This window comes from Natrix helvetica (genome assembly GCF_964273705.1).
Source record: "Natrix helvetica genome assembly, chromosome: 9".
NCBI classification, from domain to species: Eukaryota; Metazoa; Chordata; class Lepidosauria; order Squamata; family Natricidae; genus Natrix; species Natrix helvetica.
In genome coordinates this window covers 1,856,391-1,881,541 of record NC_138560.1, presented here as the reverse complement: position 1 = coordinate 1,881,541, position 25,151 = coordinate 1,856,391, and the positions used below count along the sequence as shown (strand labels likewise).

The 25,151-nt window shown below is 50.8% G+C and overlaps 2 protein-coding genes across 4 annotated transcripts in view; one reads left to right on the top strand and one right to left on the bottom strand.

Moving 5' to 3' along the window:
• NOVA2 (NOVA alternative splicing regulator 2) overlaps window positions 1–15,174 on the bottom strand; it is a 33,927-nt gene extending 18,753 nt beyond the window's left edge. The window contains exons 1-2 of one of the 3 annotated variants that reach the window (XM_081961530.1): window positions 15,144–15,174; window positions 14,362–14,551 (exon numbers count right to left, since the gene is read on the bottom strand). In XM_081961530.1, coding sequence (XP_081817656.1) covers window positions 14,362–14,446 — 85 coding nt within the window. In that variant the 5' untranslated portion in view covers window positions 14,447–14,551; window positions 15,144–15,174. Of the gene's footprint in view, window positions 1–14,361; window positions 14,846–15,143 lie in introns of those variants that run through there. The other 2 variants (XM_081961531.1, XM_081961529.1) reach the window with 2 other exon arrangements.
• Window positions 15,175–19,385: 4,211 nt separating this feature from the next.
• On the top strand, window positions 19,386–23,993 carry MYPOP (Myb related transcription factor, partner of profilin). Its single transcript, XM_081961534.1, has 2 exons — window positions 19,386–20,293; window positions 22,023–23,993. Exons 1-2 carry the CDS (start codon window positions 19,840–19,842, stop codon window positions 22,658–22,660), a joined length of 1,092 nt encoding a protein of 363 aa, XP_081817660.1. The 5' UTR covers window positions 19,386–19,839; the 3' UTR covers window positions 22,661–23,993.
• The last annotated feature ends 1,158 nt before the right edge of the window (window positions 23,994–25,151 follow it).

Below are 25,151 nucleotides of genomic sequence, written 5' to 3'. Positions count from 1 at the left end.
CAGTGACTTCTGGTGGCAAGCTGTTCCACTGGATGATTATTCTCACTGTCAGGAAGTTTCTCCTTAATTCCAAGTTGCTCCTCTCCTTGGTGAGTTTCCATCCATTGTGTCTTGTCCTGCCTTCTGGTGCTTTGGAGAATAAGTTGACCCCCCTCTTCTTGGTTGCAGCCCCTCAAATATTGGACTATTGAGATCATGTGACCTTCTTTTCTCTAGACTGCCCAGTTCTTGCAACCATTCTTTATGTTTTTGTCTCCAGGCCTTTAATCATCTTAGTTGCTCTTCTCTGCACTTTTTCCAAATTTTCAACATCTTTTTTTTGTAGTGGGGTGACCAAAACAGGATGTAGGATTCCGGGTGTGGCCTCCCTTACTAAGGCTTTATCAAGCGGTCCTAATTCTTGATAAAAATAAACTTAATCTAATCCAAGTCTTTGCAGACTGGATCGTAAACTGGATCCCCGGAATATAGAGGTACATAGTGAAACAGAAGTACAAGCCCAGCCACTACAGAGACACACCCAAGATTAAAATTATCCAGACTTTCCAACAGGGCAAATGTATGGCCTTTAACCGATGGAGTTAAACGATTTGCACAAACAGAGCTTAGAAATTGGGTGCACCCTAGAGAACCGGCTGACAAGAGATGGATTGCAGGCAAAGCAAAGCAAATTTTCCCTTTGCAGCAATCCAGAATTTATTGGAATGCTTGCAGCACAGGGCTCCTGCCTTAAATAACTTTGCGTAAAAGTAAATGCACTTGCCGACAAAGAAACTGATCCATCAAGTCTGCTGCTTGCAGTGTCAGCCAGCCTGAATTCCTGTTACGCTCCAAAACTTCAGGGCAGAGAAAATTCTCAAAATCCAGAGTGAATGGAGAGGATCTAGAGCAGGGCTCTCCAACCTCGGCAACTTTTAAGACTTGTAGACTTCAACTCCCAGGATTCCCCAGCCTGCTCTAGGTACTCCCTTTTCGCTCTGGATTTTCAGAAGACTTTTCGATCTTATTCCCACAATCTTATGAAAATGCTTTTTAATTTTTTAAAAAATCTACCTTTATTGTTTTTGCAAATAACTTAAGGCGACAAACATAACTAATACTCCTTCGTTCTCATGTTTTGCACACAACAACAACCCTGTGAGGTGGGTTGGGCTGAGTGGGTGGGATTGGCCCAAAGTTAACCCAGCTAGCTTTCATGCTTAAAATGGGACCAGAACTCACCACCTTCTGGTGATTGGTCCAAAGTCACCCAGCTGGCTTTCATGCCTAAAGCAGAATTAGAACTCTCACCTCTTGGGAGTTCTAGTCCTACTACCATGCTTAAGGTGGGACTACAACTTATTGTCTCCTGCTGATCGGCCCAGAGTCGCTCAACCAGCTATCATTGGGACTAGAATTCCCCATCTCCTGGTGATCAGCCCAGAGTTACCCAACTGGCTTTGATGCTTAAGGCAGCATGGCTGGCTGGGGAATTCTGGGAGTTGAAGTCCGCAAGACCCCTTGATCTAGGCATAACTCACTAATACAGAAAAGTCACCGGTGTCTAACCAGCCTTTATTTCTTCTCTTGGAGCCTGGGAGTTGAGAATAACAGATGTTCTGTTTACTTCCTGGAAAATAACTGGGTTTCTTTAAAAGATGCTTTCGGTTGCCCTTGGTTACCTTAAGAAGCTGGTCCTTTCTCTTTCAGATGTTTGTTTTTGAAGCTGGGCCCAGGAATTGTGGCCACACACATGGCTCTTCCTACAAAAGGAGAAGGGTGGTGGGGTTTGCAAATCAAACACCGTCGAAAAGGACAATCCTGAACCCTAAATGTGAATATTGGATTTCACTGAGGACGCTTCTAGAGACCGACAAAGGGCAGTGGGTCCCTATCCACAGAGGTTAAAAGGGAGTCAGTTCAGTTAAGCAGGTTTAGTGTATGTAAGACTGGTATTCAATCAGAAAGCAGTACTTCAAATCCCAGAATTCCCCAGCCAGTATGCACGGATGTCAATCCTGGCATTCCTCAGTAAGCATGCACAGACTTTAACTCCCAGAATTCCCCTGCCAGTTTTCTTAATAATGCCTGTATTAGTTCTGCTGTTCCTCGTTTTCTCTCCTCCCACTCCATCGCATCAATCTTTACCAATGATTGTTGCCAACAAATGCCCCCATCGCAGCTTCTCTCCTGCTTGACCGTAGCCTTTAAAGGGGTCACTCCACTGGGGCGTTCCCTCCGGATGACGCGTTTAAACCATTTGCAGAAACTTGGGTTAACTACAATGTGGCCCAATTTAAAAGCAAGCAATCTTTAAATCCGCTTCCTGGATTGCTTTGAGCAAATGCAAACTGTAGCTTTTAGAGCTGTATCACAATTATTAAGCACTTAAGGCACAAATATTATGGAAAATATAGTATTTCCTACACCTGCACCACAAACACACACACACACACACACACACACACACACACACACACATGTATGCAAGAGATTCAGAGTCCCAAAGCTGCTTTTTTTATTCAAGAAGCAACTGGACTTTCTGGTTTTTCTTTGAAGAGGTTTCACTTCTCATCCAAGAAGCTTCTTCAGATTCTGGAGATTTAGAGAGACACTCACGTTGACAAATACAGGTACAGCTGGTCCTTGACTTACAACAGTTCATTTAGTGACTGTTCAAAGTTACAATGGCCCTGGGGACAAAAGGACATGACCATTTTTCACACTTGTGACCGTCGCACCCCCATGGTCACGGGATTTACATTTGGATACTTGGCAACTGCTTCATATTTATGACGGTTGCAGTGATCCCCTTTTGCGACCTTCTGGCAAGCGAGGTCAGTGGGGGAAGCCAGGTTCACTGAACAATCGGGTGACTCATTTAACCTCGGCAGTGGTTCGCTTAACAAACGTGGCACGAAAAGTCGTAAAATGGAGCAAAACTTACTTCATACATTTCTCACTTTGCAAACATACTTTTTGGGCTCCCTTGAGGTCGTAAGTCGAGGATTCCCTGTATCTTAAAGTTGCCAAAGCTGAGAAACCTTTGGCTTTGAGGAATATTTTGAGAGACTGTGCTGCATAGTTACAATCTGTCTTTATTCATATTATTATTTGGGGCCACTTGGCAATAAAAGAGGCTTCTCGTGAAGGAGATCGGGGGAAACGTAACCAGAGGTGGAATTCAGCCGGTTCGGACTGATTCGCCCAAACTGGTAGCGGAAATTGCCCATCTGCCCCAGCTCTATTTAGGCACATTTTTGAGGGCGGGTATATGTGCTGAAGACGTGCACGCGATCAAAGCACATGCACAGAACGCTGGGTGCATGCAGAGAAGGGGCATGTGTGCCCACAAAGTGGGCGCGTGTGAAGCTGGCGGGCGCAACAAACTGTTGGTAACAAAATGTGAAACCCATGGCTGAACGTAACCACATCTATTCTTGGACATCTTGGCCTCCCTCCTGTCTTGACACCCCCAGGAGGTTCCTGTGGGGATTTCTCTAAGCGGAGGGATCTTCCATCCAAATCCACTTAAAAGGATTCCCTCCCTCAGGTGGATTAAAGCAGCTAAGTCATTAGAGCCGTCTTGGAGCCCAAGCTGATCAGCCAAGAGAAAGGGGCTTTTCTTCTCTCCCCCCCCAGTCCCGTCCCCCTCCCCGGCTCCTTTGTGACTTTTCAGGCCGCCTTCTCTGAAGGCTTCCAAAAAGTTTGGACTAGTTGTGGTTAAGACACCATGCTAGAAAGCAAGAGACCATGAGTTCAAATCCAGGAAAACCAATGGGCCAATCACCAGGAGACAGGGAGTTCTAGTTCCGTCTCAGCCATGAAAGCCAACTGGGTGACTTTGGCCCAATGACTAGGAGACTGTGAGTTCTAGTCCTGCATTAGGCATGGAAATCAACAGAATGACTTTGGGCCAATCACTAGGAGACTGTAAGTTCTAGTTCCGCCTGACTCATGGAAGTGGGAAGGGTTGCTGTCGTGGGAAAAATAGGAAGAGGAAGCTGTGTCGGTTATGTTCACTGCCTTGAGTTTTTTCCAAAATAATAAAAGATGGGATACAAATAAATAATAAAAAAATTAAACCCCCTCCACCCTTTGTACCCTGCCAGGTGTCACCCTGGGTGAATCAGAAAACTGTCCTCTTGAAATGAAAGCAATTCCATTTCAAGGCTTCTCCTTAATATTAGGAGTGTCTGCCAAATGGCACTCTCCATTTAATTATAACTGGGGAGAAAGTCTTGACCTCCCCCCCTCCCAACTCAATGTGACTGGGTGACCTTGAGCTCTAAAAATAATTCTTCTCCTTCTTCATCATCTGGCTTTCGATTGCTTTCTCTTTTAGTTTTTAGCTTCTTTTCCATTCTGTCTGTTGATCACCGAGCTTTTAATGTCTGGCTTCCCCACTTTAACTTAAGACTTGTGGACTTCAACTCCCAGAATTCCCCAGCCAGCCCCATCATCTTAATGTTGCTAGGCTTAACACTCCTGATTTGGAGTCAGAAACTAAAAACTAGGTGATTTAATTTCCTCTCTCAGGGGCGTCCAATCTTGGCAAGGTTAATACTAGTGGACTTCAACTCCCAGAATTCCCCAGCTGGGAATTGAAGTCCATCCACTTTTAATTTGGCCAAGGTTGAAAAACGCTGCTTGAGGAGATGAGCGAGCTAAACTGCAGCTTCAATCCTGTGTGTCCCGTTTCCAGCATTCCCCGTCAAATCGGCTTAAGGGGCCTTATTAAATCCATGGCCACCATCGCCACTCGGATCCTGCCACGCATCTCTTACTTGCCATCTCAGCATCCTCCACAGGCATCCCGGCACGCCCACGGCAAGTCCCCCCCCCCCGGACCATCAGCGACGGAGAGAACGGAGGCGAGGCTAAAGACGAGGGCCCGCTCTGCAAAACCAATAAACCGGGGCAAGGCGAGATCGATCAACGACATTTACTTTGTTGCACAAATGAAATGGCCCATCATAACAAACCTCCGACCGATCGGAAGGCAGCAGGACCAACACCCTCCCCTGGCGTGCCAACTGGACCTGCGGACCCTTCCATCTGCCAGGCCCGAGAAGATTCTTCCGCCCTTTCTGGATCCTGACGACAGCCGGAGGAAAACCACTGGGTTGAAGGCAAAGAGCCCAGATTATCCCGGCGAAGTCTGCTCTGAATTGGCTGGAGAGATCAGCCAGCAGAGATCAACCCAACAGTTAAGGTCTACGGAGATTCTCAGTCCTCCAGGTTGTGGTTGTCCCAAAGGTACTGGTTCAAGAGGCAGCTGGACTTTCTGGTTTTTCTTGGAAGACGTTTCGCTTCTCATCTGAAGAAGCTTCTTCAGCTCTGACTGAAACCACACTTCAAACCCAAGAATACGCTACAGCAGAAGCTTTTCCACCCTGAGGATGAAACACCCAGGCACAAACTGTACATGCAATGCCGGGAGCCCTTTGCAGATCTCTATATTGGGGAAACAAAACAGCCCCTTCGTAACCACGTGGCACCACAGAGGGGAACAAACCCATCAGGACTAGATTCAGGGGTGCATCTGCACTGGGAAGACAAGAGGATCGCTGCTTTGAAAGAGGGATCAAAGAGGCCATCTATAAAGGTTGAACAGCCCTCTCTACAACATCATCTATCTCCAGTCTACAAGACGGTCCTTTCAACAGTTCCAAGGTGGCTCCACACCTTTTTGCACCATTCAGGTGACCCCGAGGACACAAATAAACCTCCAGGTTGTCTCAAGGACTCTCTCAAAGGATGCAAATGGCCAGCTGTCTGCAAGGAATAGAAATCCTTCCCTTCCCCACCATCCAGTCAGAGCTGAAGAAGCTTCTGGGATGAGAAGCGAAACGCCTTCAAAGAAAAACCTGAAAGCCCAGTTGACTCTTGCAAAAGCACCTTTGGGCCAATAGTTAAGGGACCTATTTTGAGATGAAGTCATTTCCTTGCTACCTTCAAGGTGGTGAGGAGGTGAGGAGATGGTGTGGCCGATTGCATAATCCGTGTCATTCACACAATATTGTTGGGTGTTCACAGGGAATGGTCCAAGATTCCATCTTGACTTCTTTGAGACGCCGTGCAGACACTGCTGGGGTGTTGTGATGGGCACCTCACCTGCATCATACCCTTGGGCAAAGCTAGGGGTCAAGAACCCCGGGTTCTCTCTCTCTCTTTGACCCCGAGATCTGAAGTGAGGAATACAGGTAGCCCTCGACTTATGACCACAATTGAGCCCAAAAATTTATATTGCTACGTGAGAAGTTTGTTAAGTGACTTTTCTTGCCACTGCTGTTAAGTGAATCACTGCAACGGTTAAGTTAGTCACACTGTTATTAAGTGAATCAGGCTTCCCTGTTGACTTTGCTTGTCAGACGGTCGCAAAAGGGGATCGTGTGACTCCGGGAACACTGCAACCGTCATAAAGATGAACCAGATGCCAACCGTCTGAATTTGGATCATGTGACAGAGGGGCTGCTGCAGCCATCGTAAGTGTGAAAAACGTAGGTCACTTTTTTCAGCACTGTTGTAATTTTGAAAGGTCACTAAATGAATGGATGTAAGTCGAGGACTACCTGTAGGGGGAGAGCATCAGGAAAACCCACCACTGGGAGATCACAATCCTCTCCGAAACAGGGCTCCAAATTGCTGCCAGAAAAACCACAAGGTTGTGTCCCTGAAATTCACCGATCACAAGAAACTATTGTTAGAAACACTGACACCAACCTCAGAACGGACCTGCCCAGCGAGTGCCAAAGATTTTTGTGAGTTCAAGGCGCTGTGTGAAATCTATATTTGAGATCAATAGGCTGGTTAGCCGTTATTTTCCCCTTCGGTTCCATCTTTGAGAATCGTGGCCAAAGCAAATCGGTAACAATCACAAATCGGATAGCTTGAGATTTCATAAAACAGCCTCTTTGTTGGTATTTGATCTATTCCCAAACCCTTTCATCCTGTGATTCTTTAAACTCGGTCACTTTTACTTCCCCAGCCAGCATAGAATTCTGGGAGTTGAAGTCCACACATTTTAAAGTGGCTGAGTTTGCGTAACACCATAAGAGTCTGATAATCTTTGAACTCAATTTAAATGTCCCTGTTTCATAAAAACCACTTTTAGCCCATTTTGGATAATTTACTCAGGTTTGGTAAGCACTGGTCTGTGGACTTCAATTCCCAGAAGTCTTCAACCAGCAAGGCAGCTGCTAAGAATTCTGGGATTTAAACTGGCATTGTGCTGTCCCCTTTGAGTTTTTTGAGCATTACAATTGTTATATTAATCTATTATGTTTACAGCTGGAAGGGCCTTGGACATCACCAAGTCCAGTTAGGCCCACCACCAAGTCCAACCATTTTCAACGTCGACATCTGCCATCACCAACGTCAAATCAACTTCCTCTCAAGTAAAATTCATCACATCCCTATAAAGGAGAATATTTGTAGCTCAGAGTTGATGTGAGGGGTCCTTGGTGCTCTCTGAGCTTGCTGGTTTTCTTGCAGATGTTTCATGACCAAACTAGGTAACATCATCAGCATCCCTGCCAGTTGGCCTTCCAACCACTTAAACTCTTCCAGCCCAACTTTTTTCTGAGCTGCAACCAAAACTTACTCTATTCTGCCCTGCGTTTGAATGATAGCTTGCTAGCTCTGGAGGCCTCCTTCTACCCAATGTCTTCCCTTAAACTTTCAAGAAGAGACAGGACTGCCGTTTGTCAGAAATATTATAGGGTCTTCTGCTTAGGTGGCAGGTTGGACTAGATAACCTACAAGGTCCCTTCCAAACCTGTTAATCTGTTAAAAGGTGTGGTTTTTTGTTTGTTTCTGGAGACTGTGCCCACTGCCCTCGCCTCCCTGTAGAGAAGAAGAAATGTCTTCATCTACAGGTAGTCCTCGACTTATGACTGGAATTGAGCCCAACATTTATGTTGCTAAACGAGACACCTGTTCAGAGTTTTTGTCTCATTTTACAACCTTTCTTGCCACGACTGTTAAGTGAATTGCTGACGTAAGTTTCACGATTGTTTTCAGGGAATCTGGCTTCGGACGGCCACCAAAGGGAAATCACGTGACCCTGGGACAGTCCGACCGTCATAAAGGTGAGCCAGTTGACCGGCATCCAAATCTGGATCACATGACCACGGGGAGGCTGCAACGGTCATAAGTGTGAAAAATGATCGTAAGTCAGGGTTTTTTCCCCCTGGTGCTGTTATAGCTTTGAACTAAAGCTATAATGAACGGTTGCAAACCGAGGGCTACCTGTATGCAAAGCAGAGGCCTAGAGGTCAGGTAGCAGGCCATACCTGTATCCTTCAAGACCAAGAAAGTGAGCCCTCACACAATCGTTTGCTCCCATCGTCAACGTGCCCCTAAAAATCAGTTGATCATTTAGGACTTTAGAGCAAGGGTCTCCCCATCCTTGGTCCCTTTAAGACGTGTGGACTTCAACTCCCAGACCTCCCCAGTTGAAATCCAGAAGCCATAAAGGGGCCAAGGTTTCCCGCCATCCCACACCACTGTAAAACATGAAGGACCACCGGTTTGGATGTTAGATGCTGAGACTCTGGAAAGAGTGCGGAGAAGAGAGAAGAGAAGAGAAGAGATGATTAGGGGCTTGGAGACTAAAACATATGAAGAACGGTTGCGGAAGAACTGGGTTGAGTTGAGGTCCACACATCTTAAGGGGACCAGGGATGTAGACCCTTGCTCTAAAGTGACCAACGGATCCTCTATTGGGGCCCTGATCCAGTCCTAAAGGAAACCTTCAGCACCCAAGAATCCAAGATCCCCTCAAAAGAGGATCCCCTTCCCTGTTCCTGCCTAGGAGAATCTCCTCCTGCAGAAGAGCCCAGCAGATCCCAGGAGATCTTTTCTACTGAGCTCTCTGCTTCTTCCAGCTTTTCCTGGTCGCCCACCTTGATCTCCCCTAAACCCATTGCTCCTCAGGGACTCCCTGCCCCGAGTGCACACATGCTCCCCCTCGCCCCATCCATCCATCCATCAAGCAGGCAGGCAGACACACAACTAGGCAGACTTCACACAACGCGGCTTACTCAGGTCAACGGCAACACTAGGGAGGGGCGTTCAACCGGGCGCTAAGCTAAGCAAGCCCTAACAGAGAACCGCTTGGTCGTTTAGGACTTCAGAACAGGGCTCTTCAAACTGAACCTCCTTTAAGATTTGTGGATTTCAACAAACCTGATTCGTTTTAACCAACGTTGGTGGGATTTGTGTGTGTGTGTGTGTGTGTGTGTGTGTGTGTGTGCGCATGTGAATAGCCTGGCATCATGTGGGGATGCAGCCCCTTTGATTCTTTTATGGCGCAGCAAACTCAAATAATCCAGGTTAAGTTTGTTGGACATGCAGGATTGATGCTTCTTTGTGCAAACCACTTGCTTTTATTGGGATTTTTTTTGGGGGGGGATTGTAGGCATCTCGTCTCGAAAGCAACAACAACAACAACAACAGCGACGACAAGACCGTGCCAGGGGTTGGGAGGGGTTGTTTACTCTCCCAAAACATGGAAAGATGGTTGATTCACCAGTTCCTTCCCCTCTGATGCCATGGCTTTGGGGAAAGGGCTCCCTTGTGTGGGCAGGACCTGTCGTTTCTCTCCGTATTAATTGAGGCTCGCCCGCCCTCTGAAACAGGAGTGGGGAAGCTTGGCCCTTTTATGGCTTGTGGACTTCAAATCCCAGAAGTCCCCAGTTGACATCCAGAAGCCATAAAAAAAGGGCCAAGGTTTCCCCACACACCACACCACTGTAAAATGTGAAGGACCGGCTGGTTAGATTTTAGGTGTGGAGACTCTGGAAAGAGTGCAGAGAAGAGAGAAGAGAAGAGTAACGAAGATGATTAGGGGCCTGGAGGCTAAAACATATGAAGAACGGTTGCAGAAGAACTGGGTATGTCTAGTTTAATGAAAAGAAGGACTGGGGGGTGACAGGATGGCCATTTTCCAATATCTCAAGCTTGCCCCCTTGGTCCACCTATTCTCCAAAATACTTGAAGGCAGGAGAAGCAACGGATGGAAACTAATCAAGGAGAGAAGTAACCTGGAACTAAGGAGGAATTTCCTGACTGAACGATTAACCAGTGGAACGACTGGCCACCAGAAGTTGAGGCTGCTCCAACGCTGGGGTTTTTTAAAGAAGAGATTAGACAATGATTTGTCTGAAATGGTACTGGGCTTCCTGCCTGAGCAGGGGGTTGGACTAGAAGACCTCCAAGGTCCCTTCCAACTCTGTTCTTCTGTTCTTGGTTGGTGAGGGGGGTAAGGGAAAACCTCCTCTTTGGGCCTTGGAACTGGCCTGTGGGTCTCCTCTCCCCTCGTAAGCCAGCTTTGGCCTGGGAGATGTTGCCCCTGCAGCCATTTTGACAGAAGCATCCTCCTCCTCCTCCTCCTCCTCCTCCTGCCACTCGGCTTCCTTGAGGGCCCCCAAAGATCGGAGCTGCCCATCAGCATGAAGGAGAAACCCAAGGCAAGGTCAGGCTGGGAACTTCACCATCCCACCTCGTCTCGGAAGGCTGAGGAAGACTTTCCTAGCTAAAAATACCCACCCGAATCCCCCTCCCAGAGTTCCTCAACCAAATCTTCCGCCCGGCCCTGAATTTCGCCCCCCTTTCCCCCCCACCCACCCCAAAAGCCTCCGCAACCACAAACTCCCAGACCCAGAGATCAGGTTGGCCAAGCTCCTTCGCCAACGGCTACAGCTCCTCCTGGGGCCGCCCAGCTGGGGATGATGCCATGCTGTCTCTGCCCTCCTCCTCCTCCTCCTCCTCCAAGGCCTGCTTGTCCATTGTACTAGAGACCTGCCTGGCTTTGATGATGCTCTCCCAGAGAGACTCCATGAAACGGCGGGTGCTGGGATTACTGGGCCTGGCCACGCCAAGCCAGAATTAATCCGGTCATTTGCATCCCTTCCTCTTTCGCCCCTTCTGACATGCTCCAGCAGCCTTCCCGTTTCAAAAGAGAAAAAAAAAACCCGAAACCCCTAACCGGACAGGCAGAGTTAAAATAATAATAATAATCCCACCCTCTTTTGACCTTCACTCGCTCCGGCTTCAGGGCGGCGCACATGCACAGATGCTGCTGGGAGACCCCAGGCTCACTGACCTCCTGGGTGGGCCGTGAGGCCTTCCGCCTTGCGCATTTCCACCGCCATCCGTTGTCCGTTGCAACATACACACACACACACACATGCACACACCCGTTAGGTACTACGAACACATCTCGGTGCCTTCCCTCCCTCCCGCCTTCCTGTCGTGCCATCCAATTCACTCCCTTCTTCCCCCCTGAAATCCATATTGGAATCAGCCCAACGCCACCCAGACCGGCCCTCCATCAAAAGCAAAACCGAGGCAGGGCCAGACAGGCACAGAACCACCGCCACGGTCCAAGGAAGAGTCTCAGTCATCCAGCAGGATGTAGATTTTTCTCAAAAGCCGTTTTTAACTCTGAAAGGCAGCTGGACTGGTTTATATTTTTAATTTTGGGGGGGAGAAAGAAGAAACTGCTTTGGCTTCCTATCCTAGAAGCTGACGAAGCTACAATGGATGAAGCTTCCGGGATGGGGAGCAAAACATTTTCTTCTTCCTCCCCAAAATAAAAATCAGCCCAGTTGCTTTTCAAATTAGAAACCACTTTCGATAAGCACAGTCCACTTTCCACAGCCGAATTCAGCCTCATCGCCTGGGATGGCCGCCCAAGTGGGAATTCCTCCATTTCTGGCCTGTTTTTTCTCCCTCTTCTTTCCTCAAGTCAATCAATCAATCAGAACAGAGCTGGAAGGGACCTTGGAGGTCTTCTAGTCCAGCCCCCTGCTCAAGCAGGAGACCCTATCCCAGTACAGACAAATGGTTATCCAGCCTCTTCTTAAAATCCTCCAGTGATGGAGCACGCACAACTTCTGGTGGCGAGTTGTTCCACTGGTTCATTGTCCTCCCTGCTAGGAAGTTTCTCCTTAATTCCAGGTTGCTTCTCTCCTGGATTCGTTTCCATCATCCGTTGTTCCTTGTCCTGACTTCTGGTGCTCTGGAGAATAATTTCACCTCCTCTTCTTTGTGGCAGCCCCTCAAATACGGGAACGCTGCTATCCTGTCACCCCTTCTTTTCTCCAGACAGGCCCTACCCAAAACCTGCAACTGTTCTTCCTATGTTTTAGTCTGCAGCAGGCCTGGATAGCCACGTCTCTCTTGGCTATTCAGGCCGCCTCTCGGAGCCTTATTTATTCCCGACCTCTCTGCTCAGAGCATAATCATCAAAGCAAGACATTTTCCTCCAGGATCCCGAAGCTCTTTCTCAGCCATATTTATTGCTTTCTGCCCTAACGCTGCATTTCCCCAGCAGCACCTCCAAATGTTAATGGCCTGGCGAGGGTGGTGTCAGCGTTGACTCCCTGCCTTGCCTGGGCAGCCAGGCGTTTCGTGGTGGGCGCCTCTACTGCCCGGATCATCATTCGAAGCCATAAAAGAGACCCAGATGCAATCACGATGTCATCATCATCATCATCATGATAAGAAGGAATCTATTCTTAGCACGGGGGAAGGAACAAACTTGTACAGCCTATCTCCTCCATCCAATTGTATTTAATTGTTTTATGATTGTATTTTTATCTGCATTGACTGTACACCGCCCCGAGTCCCTTTTTGGGAGAGGGGGCGGTCTAGAAATCCAAGAAATAAAATAAATAAATAAAATAAACAAACGCTCAAAAGCACTTGAAACCTCACGGAATTGAAGTTGCCCTTCACAGAAGGGTCAGGGAGGGAAAGGAGGGAGGGAGGGAGTGGAAGGAGGGAAGGAAGGAAGGAAGGAAGGAAGGAAGGAAGGAGGAGGTGGAGGAATAATAATTAGGAGATACACATAAACTGACTGTTAATTGTCTTATTCGGGAGAAGGAAGAGGAGGGGGAAGAAAAGGAAGAGGAGGAAGGAAAGAAGGAAGGAAGGGGGAGGAGGAGGAAGAGGAGAAAGAGGAGGAATAACGAGTGAGATTCTACACTTGATCTTAGCCAAAAGGCCGAGAAGAATGAGTAAAAACACAAAAACTCACTATTAATTGTCCTATTGGGGAGAAGGAGGAGGAGATGAAAAAAAGAAAGAGAAGGAAGAAAGGGAGGAAGGGAGGGAGGGATTGCTATTTTCCAGATTCTTATCTTTTTTTAGACAGCATGAGAATTAAAATCCACACCTCAAAGCCAATCCTTTTCAAAGCATTTTGCCCCCCCCCCATCTGAAAAGCAGCAAATAAAACCAGTGCCCCCCCCAAAGATCCTTCGCTGGCACAGTCCCTCCTTCCTTGCCCAGAAATCACCCAGTCCCTTTCGTATCCTTGTTTTTGTTCCCATTTCCACATCCTTCCCCTCTCCATTTCCTCTGCTGCTGCTGGTGGTGGTGCAGAGGGGAGGGCGAGAGAAAGAAGGGACTGGCAGGATTTCCACAGTCCCTCTGGGTGCAAAATATATATTAATTTCTTCCTCTCCCTTCGCTTCCTAAGCAGACAAGCCGACTCCATTTTGACATCGCCAGCTGTGATGGGCTGAGGTGGACCCAGAGCTGGGGAAATGAGGTGTGTGTGTGTTGGGGGGGGTCCTCTTTTGTGTGCATCCACACATCCACACCCCTTTCGAGGCAGGAAAGGTGGAAGGTGGAGGCCGAGATGCTGTCCCCGGAGAAAGGCTGGGGCAGGAAGGGAAGGGCCCAATTCGCCCAGAGCTTCCCAGGGCTGATGCTGAAGCCCAAGCTAGAGAAAAAACCCACTTGGGATCCAGGCAAGAGGCAGCCTCTGGTTCTGGAGGGTGCAAATTGTGTGGGGGGGTGGGTGAGTCAGGGCATGAAGGAGGGGAGGGAAAACAAAACCAGATATTGGCGGCTGGGAGAAGAAACCCCCCTCCCCAAAGGAGGGGGGAGAAAGAAAAGAGGAAGGAAATGAAGGGGTGGGGGAAAAGGGGAGGGGGGAAATTGTGGGGGAGGAAAAATAGATATAAGGGGCTTTGATGCCCCAATAGAGAAAGGGAGACAGGCTCCTTTCCCCCCTTTTAGGAGATTTTTGGGAGATGATTGGAAGGGGGGCTTTTTTGCAGGAAATACTTGGGATGTCAGGGATTCTATTTAGGGAAAAGCCTCCCCAAGGATGGGGCAGGGTCTTTTCAAAAGCCGGGGGTCCCTGTCTGAATTCTCAGAGACCCCCCCTCCACACACACACCTCAGCCCAGGGAAGGCGTTCATCTCGCCGGTTGGGAAGCCGGCTGGGAACGGGGAAGGGTCTTTTCTTCCCCGTTGATTTCCTCCATCCCCCTCCCCGCCGCCTCAAGAATGGACCCCGTCCGAGCCCACCCACCCAACGCCCCCGCAACCTGCTCGACGCCCTCCTCCCCCCGGACTGACCTCCCGTGTTGCTCCTCTTGGTGCTGATGGCTTCGGTGGGGGTCTCCAAGGGCCTTTTCCTGGAGTCGGGGGGATCCGAATCCATGGGGGGTTGCGGGGCGGCTTGGGGGGGCTGCTGAGGCTGGGGCCCCCCTGGCGGCTGCGACGGCGGCGGCTGGGACAGCGAGGGCGGCGGCGGCTGCGGCGACTGCTGGGGGGCCGAAGGAAAGAGCCCGTTCTGATGGACCGATCCACCTGCCAGCATTTTCAAGCCGAGGGCGCGGAGGACTCCCCCCCCGCCGTACCCGGGAGACTCCAGCAGGGGGAGGGGGCGTTGGGGGGGGCGAAGATGCTCAGCTTTTAGGGAGGGGTGGGAGAAGGAGGAGGGAGGTGTGTCCAGCCGAGGAAGAGCGGAGACATCCAGGTGCGACGGAGCCGAGGCAGGCAAACGGACCGGCCCAGAAGGGAATTGGGTGGGTGGGCGGGCTCCCCAGAGCGCCCCACTCCTCCTTTCCTCGCTTCCTCTTTCTCTCTCTCTTTACTCGCCTCCTCCTTCTAGGAAAAGCGGGGTCTGGGGGCGCTGGAGATTGAGCCCCCCACCCGCAAAGGAAGGGAGGTGCAGCCAAGGAGAAGGACAAGCACGCCCACCCACCCACCCGCCCCGGGGGTCCCCCCTGCCCTCCTCTTCAGGTACTTAGCGAGGGGAAACGGGGATGGGGAGGCGATTTAGGGGGCGACAACGGGGGAGTTGCGGGGGGGGGAGGAAGCGGGAGGGTGGGGGGGGCGAGGGGGGCGAAACCCACCGAAGCGCGTTGGGCAAGAGCGAGCAAGCGCGAGAGGAGGGCAGCAGCGGCTCCGCTTTCCCCGCATCTCGCTCTTGCAGCCGGCAGGGAGGGGGGGAGGGGGGGCGTCGGAGGGAGTAGCCCAGCCCTGACGTGGAAGCAGAGACCCACCACCCCACCCCCACTCCGTCCCCCCCACCCCACCCCCAGCAGATTGGTTGCCAGGAGCTGACAAGTGAAAGGAGGGGGGGCGGTGGAGTGGCACGGAACGAGAGAGAGAGAAGCGCTATTCTTCCCGGGAGGGGGACGCAGCTGGGCGGGAGGGGAGGGGGGAGGACAGAAGAGGCAGCTGCCGGGGGTGGGGTGGAGGGCAGAGCCGATGGGGAAAGGAAAAGGCGGCGCGTGGGGGGAAGCTTCTCGCCTGTCCTCCAGGGTGCCGTCCATCCATCCACCCATCCATCCTTCTTTCGTTCTTTCTTCTCCCCCTTCCTTTCCTCTCGTGCTGGGCCACACGCTGCCTGCCCCCCCTCCCGCATCCTCCCGGCCTACCTCTCAGGGCTGTTAGGAGGCTAAGGGGGCTGCAGAGGTGGGATGGGCTCCCAGCATCAATGGGAAAACATCTGGCGGAGCCACCCAGGGGGTTCTCACCTTTAGGGGGCTGTTCCTCACCCGAGTTTCTGGGGACGGCACCCCCTAATTTTGCCTCCGCATGAGGGGCCGGATTGTTCCCAGGAGCCCTTTCCTTTGAAATATACCGCAGGGAAAACTGAGGAAGGCGCCTCTGGCTGCTTCCCAGCCCCCCCCCCCCCCCCGAATCTGCCTTTGTCAGAGGGACACAACATTAATTTTGTCCCGCCTGGGTTATTAAAGCAGCCATTCCCTGCACACAGTGTCCCACTTGGACTCACAAAAGAGACACAAACCTCACAAAAGACCGTAAGACACACTCCCATTGGGGGTTCACCCCTCCCCTTTCCTCTAACACAAAGATAGGTAGTTCCGACTTACAACCGTCCATTTAGTGACCGATCAAAGTTATAACAGCATGGGAAAATGTGACTCCGCACCAATTTTCACACTTCACGACCGTTACACCCTCCCCATGGACCATCAAAATTCAGACACCTGGCAACTGACTCACATTTATGACAGTTGCAGGGTCCCGGGAATGAACACCCGTGTTAGTAACTGAATAACTGCAGGAAATCGCTTCAGAACCATGGCCAGGAAAAGTCACAAAATGGGACCAAGCTCGCTTAACAACTATCTCACTTAGCAATGGAAATGTTGGGCTCAATTGCGGTCGTAAGTCAAGGACTGTCTCCTCTCTCTTATCAGCAGTGGAAAGCAGAGGTTTGTGAGGTTGGACATTTATAGCCTGGGCTGCCCACCCATTTCCCCTCTCCCCCCCTCCCTTTCCTTTTACTTGCTCCACAGATCCAACCTCCCACATAAGCATAAAAATAAATGAAGTGCCTTTTTTTTTTTAAGGAGCTCAGCAACTTCTCCAGCAGAGCCTGAAATGGGAATGCTGAAGCCCTTGGTAAATCCTGGCTTGTGATCCATTTGGCCCCAGTCCTGCTCCATGGCTAGAATATAATAATATCCCCAGCTGAGCTTTCAGCATCCATCTCTCATCAGACCTGGGGAGATGATGATGATGATGATGATGATGATGATGATTATTAAAATCGTTTTCATCTTTGCCCATGGCCCCTCCGCACACAAAGCCTTCAGGGATGTGTCTTAGCAAGCCATTCTTTGCCCACCCAGCAGTTATCGCCAGTCAATGTAATAAGCCGGGTCTGGGTGAAGGGAGGCAGCACCCAAAGCTTCAATTCAGACGCTCTGGATTCTATGCAGGCCTTCGGATGGGGCACCCCAAGAGGCTTCGGAATGATGCCCCTTCCTTGACAGGGGCTTCGATCTCCAGACACTTAAGTAGGTAGTTGAGAGCTAACTCTGTTTCCGCAGATTCTCTAATGGACAATGGGAGGGAGGGAGGGAGGGAGGGAGGGAGGAAGGAGAAATTGAGAAGGGAGGAAGGAAGAAGGAAGGAAGAAGGAAGGAAGGAAGGAAGGACAAATTGAGAAGGGAGGAAGGAAAGAAGGAAAGAAGGGAGGAAGGATAAATGGACAAGGGAGGAAGGAAGAAGGAAAGAAGGAAGGAAGGAAGGAGAAATTGAGAAGGGAGGAAAGAAGAAGAAACTGAGAAGGGAAGAAGGAAAAGAGGGGAGGGAGGAAAAGAAAGAAGGTAGGAGAAAAAGGAAGAGGGAGGGAGGGAGAGAGGGAGAGGAAAGAGAAAGAAAAGAGGAAGAGAAACGAAGGAGAGGAAGGAAGAGGAAGGGAGGGGAAAAAAGGAAGTCATGAAGACAGGAAGGAAGTAAAAGATGGAGGAAGAGAAAAGGAGAGAAAAGAAGGGGGATGGAAGGAAGGAAGGAAGTAGAGAAGGAAGGAAAAAGAGAAAGAAAGAAAGAAAGATCCACATACCGAGAGCAGCATTGAACACCCCCCCCCCACACACACACACATCATTTGCAGCCCTGGGCAGAGAGAAGCCGGGCAGCCTCCCTTTCAGGCCCTCTTTGCTTCTCGAGTGAATGGGGGCGGGGGGGGGGGAGCCTTGAGCAGATGGGCTTTTCATCCTGGCAGTCTTTGGCTGGCTCAATAGCAAAGGGGGGGGGCAGCAAGTCAGCGGAGAACAGCTCCTGAATGTTAAGCGGCCGGCCATTGTCTCGGCCGGCCCATCTGTCTGTCCTTTCCTGCTTGCCTATTGTCCGCGGCTGACACATCTGGACTCTGGGCAGCCTGGACGCACCCCCCCCCCCATTCCACAAATTCCCCAGAGACCCCCACCCCTGGCCCTGCTGTCTGATCCCGGGCAAAGGAAGCTGAGCCCCCATGGAACACCCCCCCTACCCTCCAAGGGGGTCCACCACCACGTCCTTCCTCCCCCCACCGCCCCATTCCCTGATGGGGGCTGAGGGATCCACCCAGGGGATCCACCCTTCCTTTCTATCCACCTGGCCCTCTCCGAGACTTGCTGGAGAATTGATTTTATTTGTTTTTTTGCTCAAAAGAAAAAGAAAAGACAACACACACTCTCGCTCGTTGGTTGTGCAATTTCACACAGCCACAGAGCAGAGGGGGGAGGAAAGCATGGGGGGTGGACTTGGCAAATGCTTTGGAATTTTCAGTATTTGTACGCAAACTTGGGCCTAAAATGTGGTCTGTCTCAACGCCTAAAACTAAATAAAGAGGCTCCAACCCAACAAAATTGTACATTTATTCACTGAGCAAAATGATCCAGGACCTTGGCAGGTTTCCAGATTGTTCCTAAGAGCTTTCAACGGCTCTTTCAGTGACCGTTCAACATGACAACGGCACTGAAAATAGTGACCGGGGACTATCTATCTTTAATAGATAATAAGCAAAATAAAGTTGAACACAAAGTTAAAATGAATTTGTTAAAACTTGACCGTCTATGAGCGAGGACCACCTTAAATACAGATACTATTGCAGTGTTTCTCAAACTTGGTAACTTGAAGCTGTGTGCATTTCAACTCCCAGAATTCCCAAGCAGAATTCTGGGAGTTGAAGTCGACAAAGCGTCCAGTTGTCATGGTTGAAAAAAAGGGCTCTATATAGTCAATTTAAGAACATCTGAAATGACAAAACCGGGATCACAGCCTAGAATGGAGTCGGTTTGCATGCTCCAGCACTGCCACCTGCTGGTCGTTTGCCCAACAACAGGCCAATGAATTTTTATTTTATTTCGTTTAATTATTTATTTTAGCCTCTTCACAGGATCCCCAAAGATGGGGAGATGGGGACCAAAGAAGACCGGCTTGGTCCCTTGGCTGAAGATCAACTGAGGAGATTAAAGGGAACTTGGATTCCCATCAGCAGAGAGACCCAGTCTGCAAAAGAAAATGACAAAACCCCCAACCCCCCAGCCCCAAAGGGTTAACCCCCCTAGAACTAGGGGGATGGGGTGCCAACCTCTGCTTTTCATGCCTTTTTTTATCCCACTGGGGGGGGAGATGTGGCCAAGAGGGCCCCCACTTGGGGCTTGTGACCCAGAGTCTTGCTGGTGCTCCAAATTGGCAGCGGCAGCAGGCGGCTTTGGGGCTGGCTGGAGGAGGCAAAGGGGGGGACAGGCAGCAGGCCACGGTTGCTATGGAAACCGCTCAGCTGCCCCCGTGGCCTGCTGGGAGTGCGGCTAAGCAGTGAGCATGCCCGAGGAGGAGGAGGAGGAGGAAGAGGAGGAGAAGGGAGGGAGGGAGCGAGGAAGACGAGAGAGAGAGAGAGAGAGAGGCTGGCATCAGATGGAGCCGGGCAGCCTTGAGTGGACATTCATGGAGAGCTGGGAGGCCTGAAGGAGAGGGCAGCCCTAGGGAGCCTCCTGTCAAGTAGAGGGGCCCAGCAGCCAGGCTGCCCCACTCCCATTGCTTTCTTCTTGGGAGGGGGGTCCCCTGTGCCAGCCTGCAGGCTGCCAGGCTCCTGCCTAGCGATGCCTGAAGGAGCTTTCCACTTGCTCCCTGGAGCGGCAGAACCAGCCTCAGGCGCTGCTCCCTCACCTGTCACTGCCAGCCCCGCAGCCCCCAGGTAAGACCCCTGGCGGTGCCCACCATCCTCACCCAATTGCCAGGAACCAGGCAGGAGGGTCCCGAGGGCAGGAGCCCCCCCCCCCTTAAGAAGGGATCCAGTGTCTGGGGATGTCTGGGGACAGCGAGGAGATCACCCGTCTTCGCAAACCACGTTTCTCGTACGAGGAGAACCAGATCCTGATCCAGGAAGTGCGAGCCAACTACGGCAAGCTTTATGGCACCCAGAGCCGGCGGGTGACGGTGGCCGAACGCCGGCGGGTCTGGGAAGGCATAGCTGGCAAGATCAATGGCATCACCAGCTGGAAGCGCACCGGCCAGGAGGTGCAGAAACGGTGGAATGACTTCAAGCGGCGCACCAAAGAGAAGCTGGCGCGGGTGCCCCACTCCACCCAGGGGACAGGCAACGCTGGCGACGAAGCCTTCTCAGCCGAAGAGGAGACGCTCTTCGCCATCCTGGGGCCTGGTGTGATGACAGGTCCAGGAGGGGCAGAGTCTGGGCTCTTGCAGGGCACGGCGGGCTTTGGGCCTCCTCGTTACCAACCAGCAGCTGAGCATGGCACGGGTGAGTAGCCGCGGTCCTGGGGCCAAAGAGTCAGTTGGGCATCGGTGGAGCAGGAAGACTCTGGGCCAACTTGTCAAGAGGTGGGTTGGCATTTGAAGCGGATTGGATTCCGGAGGGAGGGGCAGGGGGAGAGACAGTTGCCAGTAGCTGGAGCTTATCTAAAATAGGGGTCCCCAAACTTGGCAATTTGAAGACTTGTGGACTTCAACTCCCAGAATTCTCCAGAGCTGGCTGGAGAATTCTGGGAGTTGAAGCCCACAAGTCTTCAAGTTGCCAAGTTTGAAGACCTCTGATCTAAGAGAATTCCAGAGTTGGAAGGGACCTCAGAGGTCTTCTAGTCCAACCTCCTGCTCAGGCAGGAGACCCAATACCATTGCAGACAAGGATATGTCCAATCTCTTCTTAAAAGCCTCCAGTGATGGAGCACCTACGACGTCTGGTGGCAAGCTGTTCCACTGGTTAATTGTCCTCCCTGTCATGGAAATGTCTCCTTAGTTCCAGGTTGCTTCTCTCCTGGATTCGTTTCCATCCGTTGCTTCTTGTTCTGCCCTCCGGGGCTTCGGAAAATAAATGGACTCCTTCTTCTCTGCAGCAGCCCCTCAAATATCCGAACACTGTTTAATTAATCTTAATTATTCCCTCCCTCTAAAGTTTCACATGCGGGGCCCTCCTGCTTCTTTTGATTCTTGGTGGTTTGGGAACAGCTGCTTGGAAGGTTGCATTTGTTTTGAGCTGGTTTGTGACCAGAATAAGCTGTTTCACTTTTCTCTCCCAAAAAGGATTAAAAAGAAGGCCAATTCTATATTTTGCTGTGGGGCAGGACAAGCCCCACTTCCAGTTGTAGGGGCTTAAGGCAAAGTTTGAGGCCAGCCACCTGCCCCTCCCTCCTCATCACCCAATTTTTAAAGAGGCAACAGATGGGCCCATCTCTCCGTTGTGCCTAGTGCCACGGAAACAAAATATTCACTTCTGGCCAAGGAAATTTGCTGCAGTGAAAGACAAAAAAATATCCTGCGTGGTCCAAAGCCCTCCGTTTAGTTAAATCAATGTAGATTTTACAAACTCTGCCGCAATCTTTTTTTTTAAGTGCTGGATTAATAAACTCCAGTGTTTTTTTAATTCACACAACCAAACCAAGAACAATATGTGGAGTTACTTCTGAGTAGCTGTTGTTATTCTTCCCCATCTATAGACAGAATCTTGCCAGGCTAAAGTAACTGGTAAAGAGGCTGATGATGTTGCCTAGTTGGGTCATGAAATATCTGCAAGAAAGCCACCAAATTCAGAGAGTACCAAGCACCATACAGTCGTCCTACTCCTTCTCCTCTCCATAAATCCCACTCCCTTCTAGCATTGAGGATGTTACCTAATAGGGTAATAACATGTCCACAAGAAACCACCAAGCTCAGAGAGCATCAAAGACCCCATAGACCTCCTCCTCCTCCTCCTCTCCAGAAATCCCATTGCCTTCCAGCACCGATGATATTACCTAAATGGACAGTGAAACATCTGCAAGGAAACAACCAAGCTCAGAGAGCACCAAGGACCCTAAACTAACCATTTGCATAACTCTAGATATATTCTGGGGAACTCTTAGGGAGGAGCCGTCTTCACCCTCTTTCTCTCACACAAGCTATCTAAACCTCACTGCCTCTTTCCCCTCTGAAATGCAGCCCCTCCCTCCTGGGAATCCAGACCACATTCCACCACAGTAACTCTCTTTCCTTAGCCCCGACAGATCTGCCCACCAGGGCCAACGTCTCCAGCAGCCCAAAGACCTCTGTCCAGCCTTCATGCTTGCTGAAACCCAAGGAACGTGACTCACCAGCACCTCCTCCAGGCCAACCCTCGTCACTGCAGATTGTCCAGATGGCTCCGTCTCCATCCTGTCTAGGCTGTGGGCCACATCCCGAACACTCCCCGGGAGAGTTGTTGGGCACCACTCCCTGCCCTTCAATTTCACCCCCCCTGCGGCGCCAACGTGCCCACCTGGACCTGCCTGTTGAGCCCTCTCTGGACTTCCTTCAGGCTCAGAGGGAGACGGCCGCAGCCATCCGGGAGCTGACCTACACCCTGCGGCAAGGCCTGGAACGGCTCACGGACGTGGTGGCGGCACTTCTGCCCCTCCTTCCGGCTTTGCCAAACGGTCTGCTGCCCCCACATGGGGAATACGGTCTCCCCACGGCAACCCCAGGCACAGAGACTGCCCCTACTCGGGAGGGAGGGCCTGCCAAATTGGAGCTATCTCCAGGGCAGGAACAGCCCAGGACTGAAAGGGGGCCATCTCCAAACCGGCCCCCTCCGGCTCAGAAGCGAAGGAAGGGGACCCCAACTCGTAAACGCAGAGGACGTTGGAAGAATTTGTGAGCATCAGCACAGATGTGCTTCCACCACATCCAAAAAGGAATGGCAGACGGGGGGCTGCTCCCGTGGGATGGCTGTTTCAGTCTCGCCCTCCATTTTCTGAAAGGGAGGGCAAGCTGGAGCCCTCTGCACTACCCCCACTTCTGATGCCAGGGCCCATGGTTGCCGCGCCAGGGGCCACACTCCATGCCAGTCCCTGAGGTCACCCCTGCTGATATTTGTGGTCCAAGCATAACCACCACCATTTATTCCACACCCGGTGGGCTGCCACGCATCGCTGCCCACTTCTCCATTCGTGGAATATCAGTCTTCAATTCCGAAGGGAAAATTTGCTGGGGGGGGGGGGGGGGGAATCAGAAAAAAATAGATAGGCCCATATAGGACAGGCAGTCCTTGACTTACAACCATAACCGAGCCCAAACTTTCCGTTGCTAAGTGAGACATTTTTGAGGTGCGCTTTGCCCCACTGGATGACCTCACTTGCCACGGCTGTGAAGTGAGCCTCTGCAGTGGTTGAAGTGAGTTAAGACAGTCGTAAAGTGACTCTGCCTCCCGGTCGATTTTGCTGGTCGCAAAAGGGGAGCACGTGACCTGAGAGCCCCGCAAGTGTCATAAATATGGGACAGTTGGCAAGCATCCCAAATTTTGAGCAAGTGACCATGGTTATGTGAAAAACCGTCATCGGTCCCTTTTTTCATTCCGAATGGTCATTAAACGAACTGTTGTAAGTCGAGGACTACCTGTAAACTGGCCGGATTGCTTAGTTCAGGGGTGTCCAAACTTGGGAACTTTAAGACTTGTGGACTTCAATTCCCAGAATTCTGGGTGTTGAATTCTATAGCTGGCTGGGGAATTCTGGGAGTTGAAGTCCACTAGTCTTAAAGTTGCCAAGATTGGATGGAAATTAAATCACCTAGTTTTTAGTTTCTGACTCCAAATCAGGAGTGTTTAAGCCTAGCAACATTAAGATGGATGGACTTCAATTCCCAGAATTCCCTGGGGCTGGGGCTGGCTGGGGAATTCTGGGAGTCGAAGTCCACAAAGTTTAAAGTTCCCAAGTTTGGACACCCCTGGCTTAGTGAGACCAGGGCTCCGGCAGTTCTGTTCCCACAATGCAACGGGTCGTATTTGCTCCGTCCTACCCTATGGGGAGGTTGGTCCAGGCAGGCCCCATTTAGTCTGCCCCATTGCCGGAAAACCAACTTAACTTAGGGTTAGGTTTCAGGCCAGGCTGGAAGCCCGAAGAGCCCTGGAGCATCGCAAGAGAAGGAAACCCGTGGCAATCGATGCCTTTGGTGGCACTGGATTCCCTCTGGTAGAAGCTCAATAAACTATTTTCATACGATGAGCAGATCTCTCGGGGGGATTTGTTAAGTTCTTATTTGAACACCTGTGACACACCTGCGGCGAGCGAGGGGGGGCAGGCATGGAAGGGGGAGTTCCGCTTTCTGACGCACGCCTTCGTAAGATGCAAAAGGGATAAAGTTGGTCATTTAAGAAATATTAAGAAAAAGGGGGGAAATGTTTCATACTGCTGGTTTTGCTCATACAGGTAGTCCTCGACTTACGACCTCAACGGGGACAGGAATTTCCACTGCTCAGCGAGACAATACTGAACCCAACCAGTAACATCGTTGTTGCTCACTATCGTCATCAGTAGCACTGATGATGTTACCTAGTTGGGTGATGAAATGTCTGGAAGGAACAACCGAGCTCAAGGAGCAACAAGGACCCCACAATTGCTGTCCTCCTGCTGCTACTCTTCTCCCCCTCCTCCCGCTCTCCATAAATCCCTTCTAGCACTGATGATGTTATCTAGTTGGGTCATGAAACGTCTGCAAGAAAACCACCAAGCTCAGGGAGCACCAAGGACCCCACAGTTCTCTCCTTCCTCCTCCTCTCCAAACCCCATTCCTTTCTACCCTGATAATGTTACCTAGTTGGGTCATGAAATGTCTGCAAGGAAATCCCCAAGCCCAGGGAGCACCAACAACCCCTCATTTCAACTCTGAGCTCCCCAAATTCTTTTCTATTGGAGTCCTTCATTTGCAATGGGGATGCCGTCAGGCTCTGGCCATCTGTTAGTCTGGCTGAGGCTTCTGGAGAAAGATCCCCTCCCCTCCAGCCACCGGGCACTGCCACGGGACCATTTCAGATGGCAGGACAAATAAGACCCCCAGTTTCCACAGAGGCTTCAAATATATGAAAGGCTCTTTGCAAAGCCCATCCATCCATCCCAGTCTCCTGGAAAACCACTAGCTGTGTGATTACAATATTTAAGTGCTCTTTCCAAAGACCCACAAACCTAGATGTTAAAAAAAAAAATTAACCGTGGAAGAGGAAAAATTGGTGGTCGATTCACAAATAAAAAGCAATAAGGGGTTTTGAATGGCTGCCTTGATGTCTGGAAGGGAAGAGATGCCTGCTTGAATACCCCCCACACACACACCTTTTGCATCCCCCATGGGGGCTTCTGGGTACTGCCAATTGCCAC

Bases quoted from the DNA above. Each gene is read 5' to 3' on its own strand.
- MYPOP (XM_081961534.1), top strand. From the start codon at position 19,840: ATGTCTGGGGACAGCGAGGAGATCACCCGTCTTCGCAAACCACGTTTC. The intron at 20,294-22,022 runs GTGAGTAGCCGC...CTCTTTCCTTAG, and splicing joins AGCAGCTGAGCATGGCACGG to CCCCGACAGATCTGCCCACC.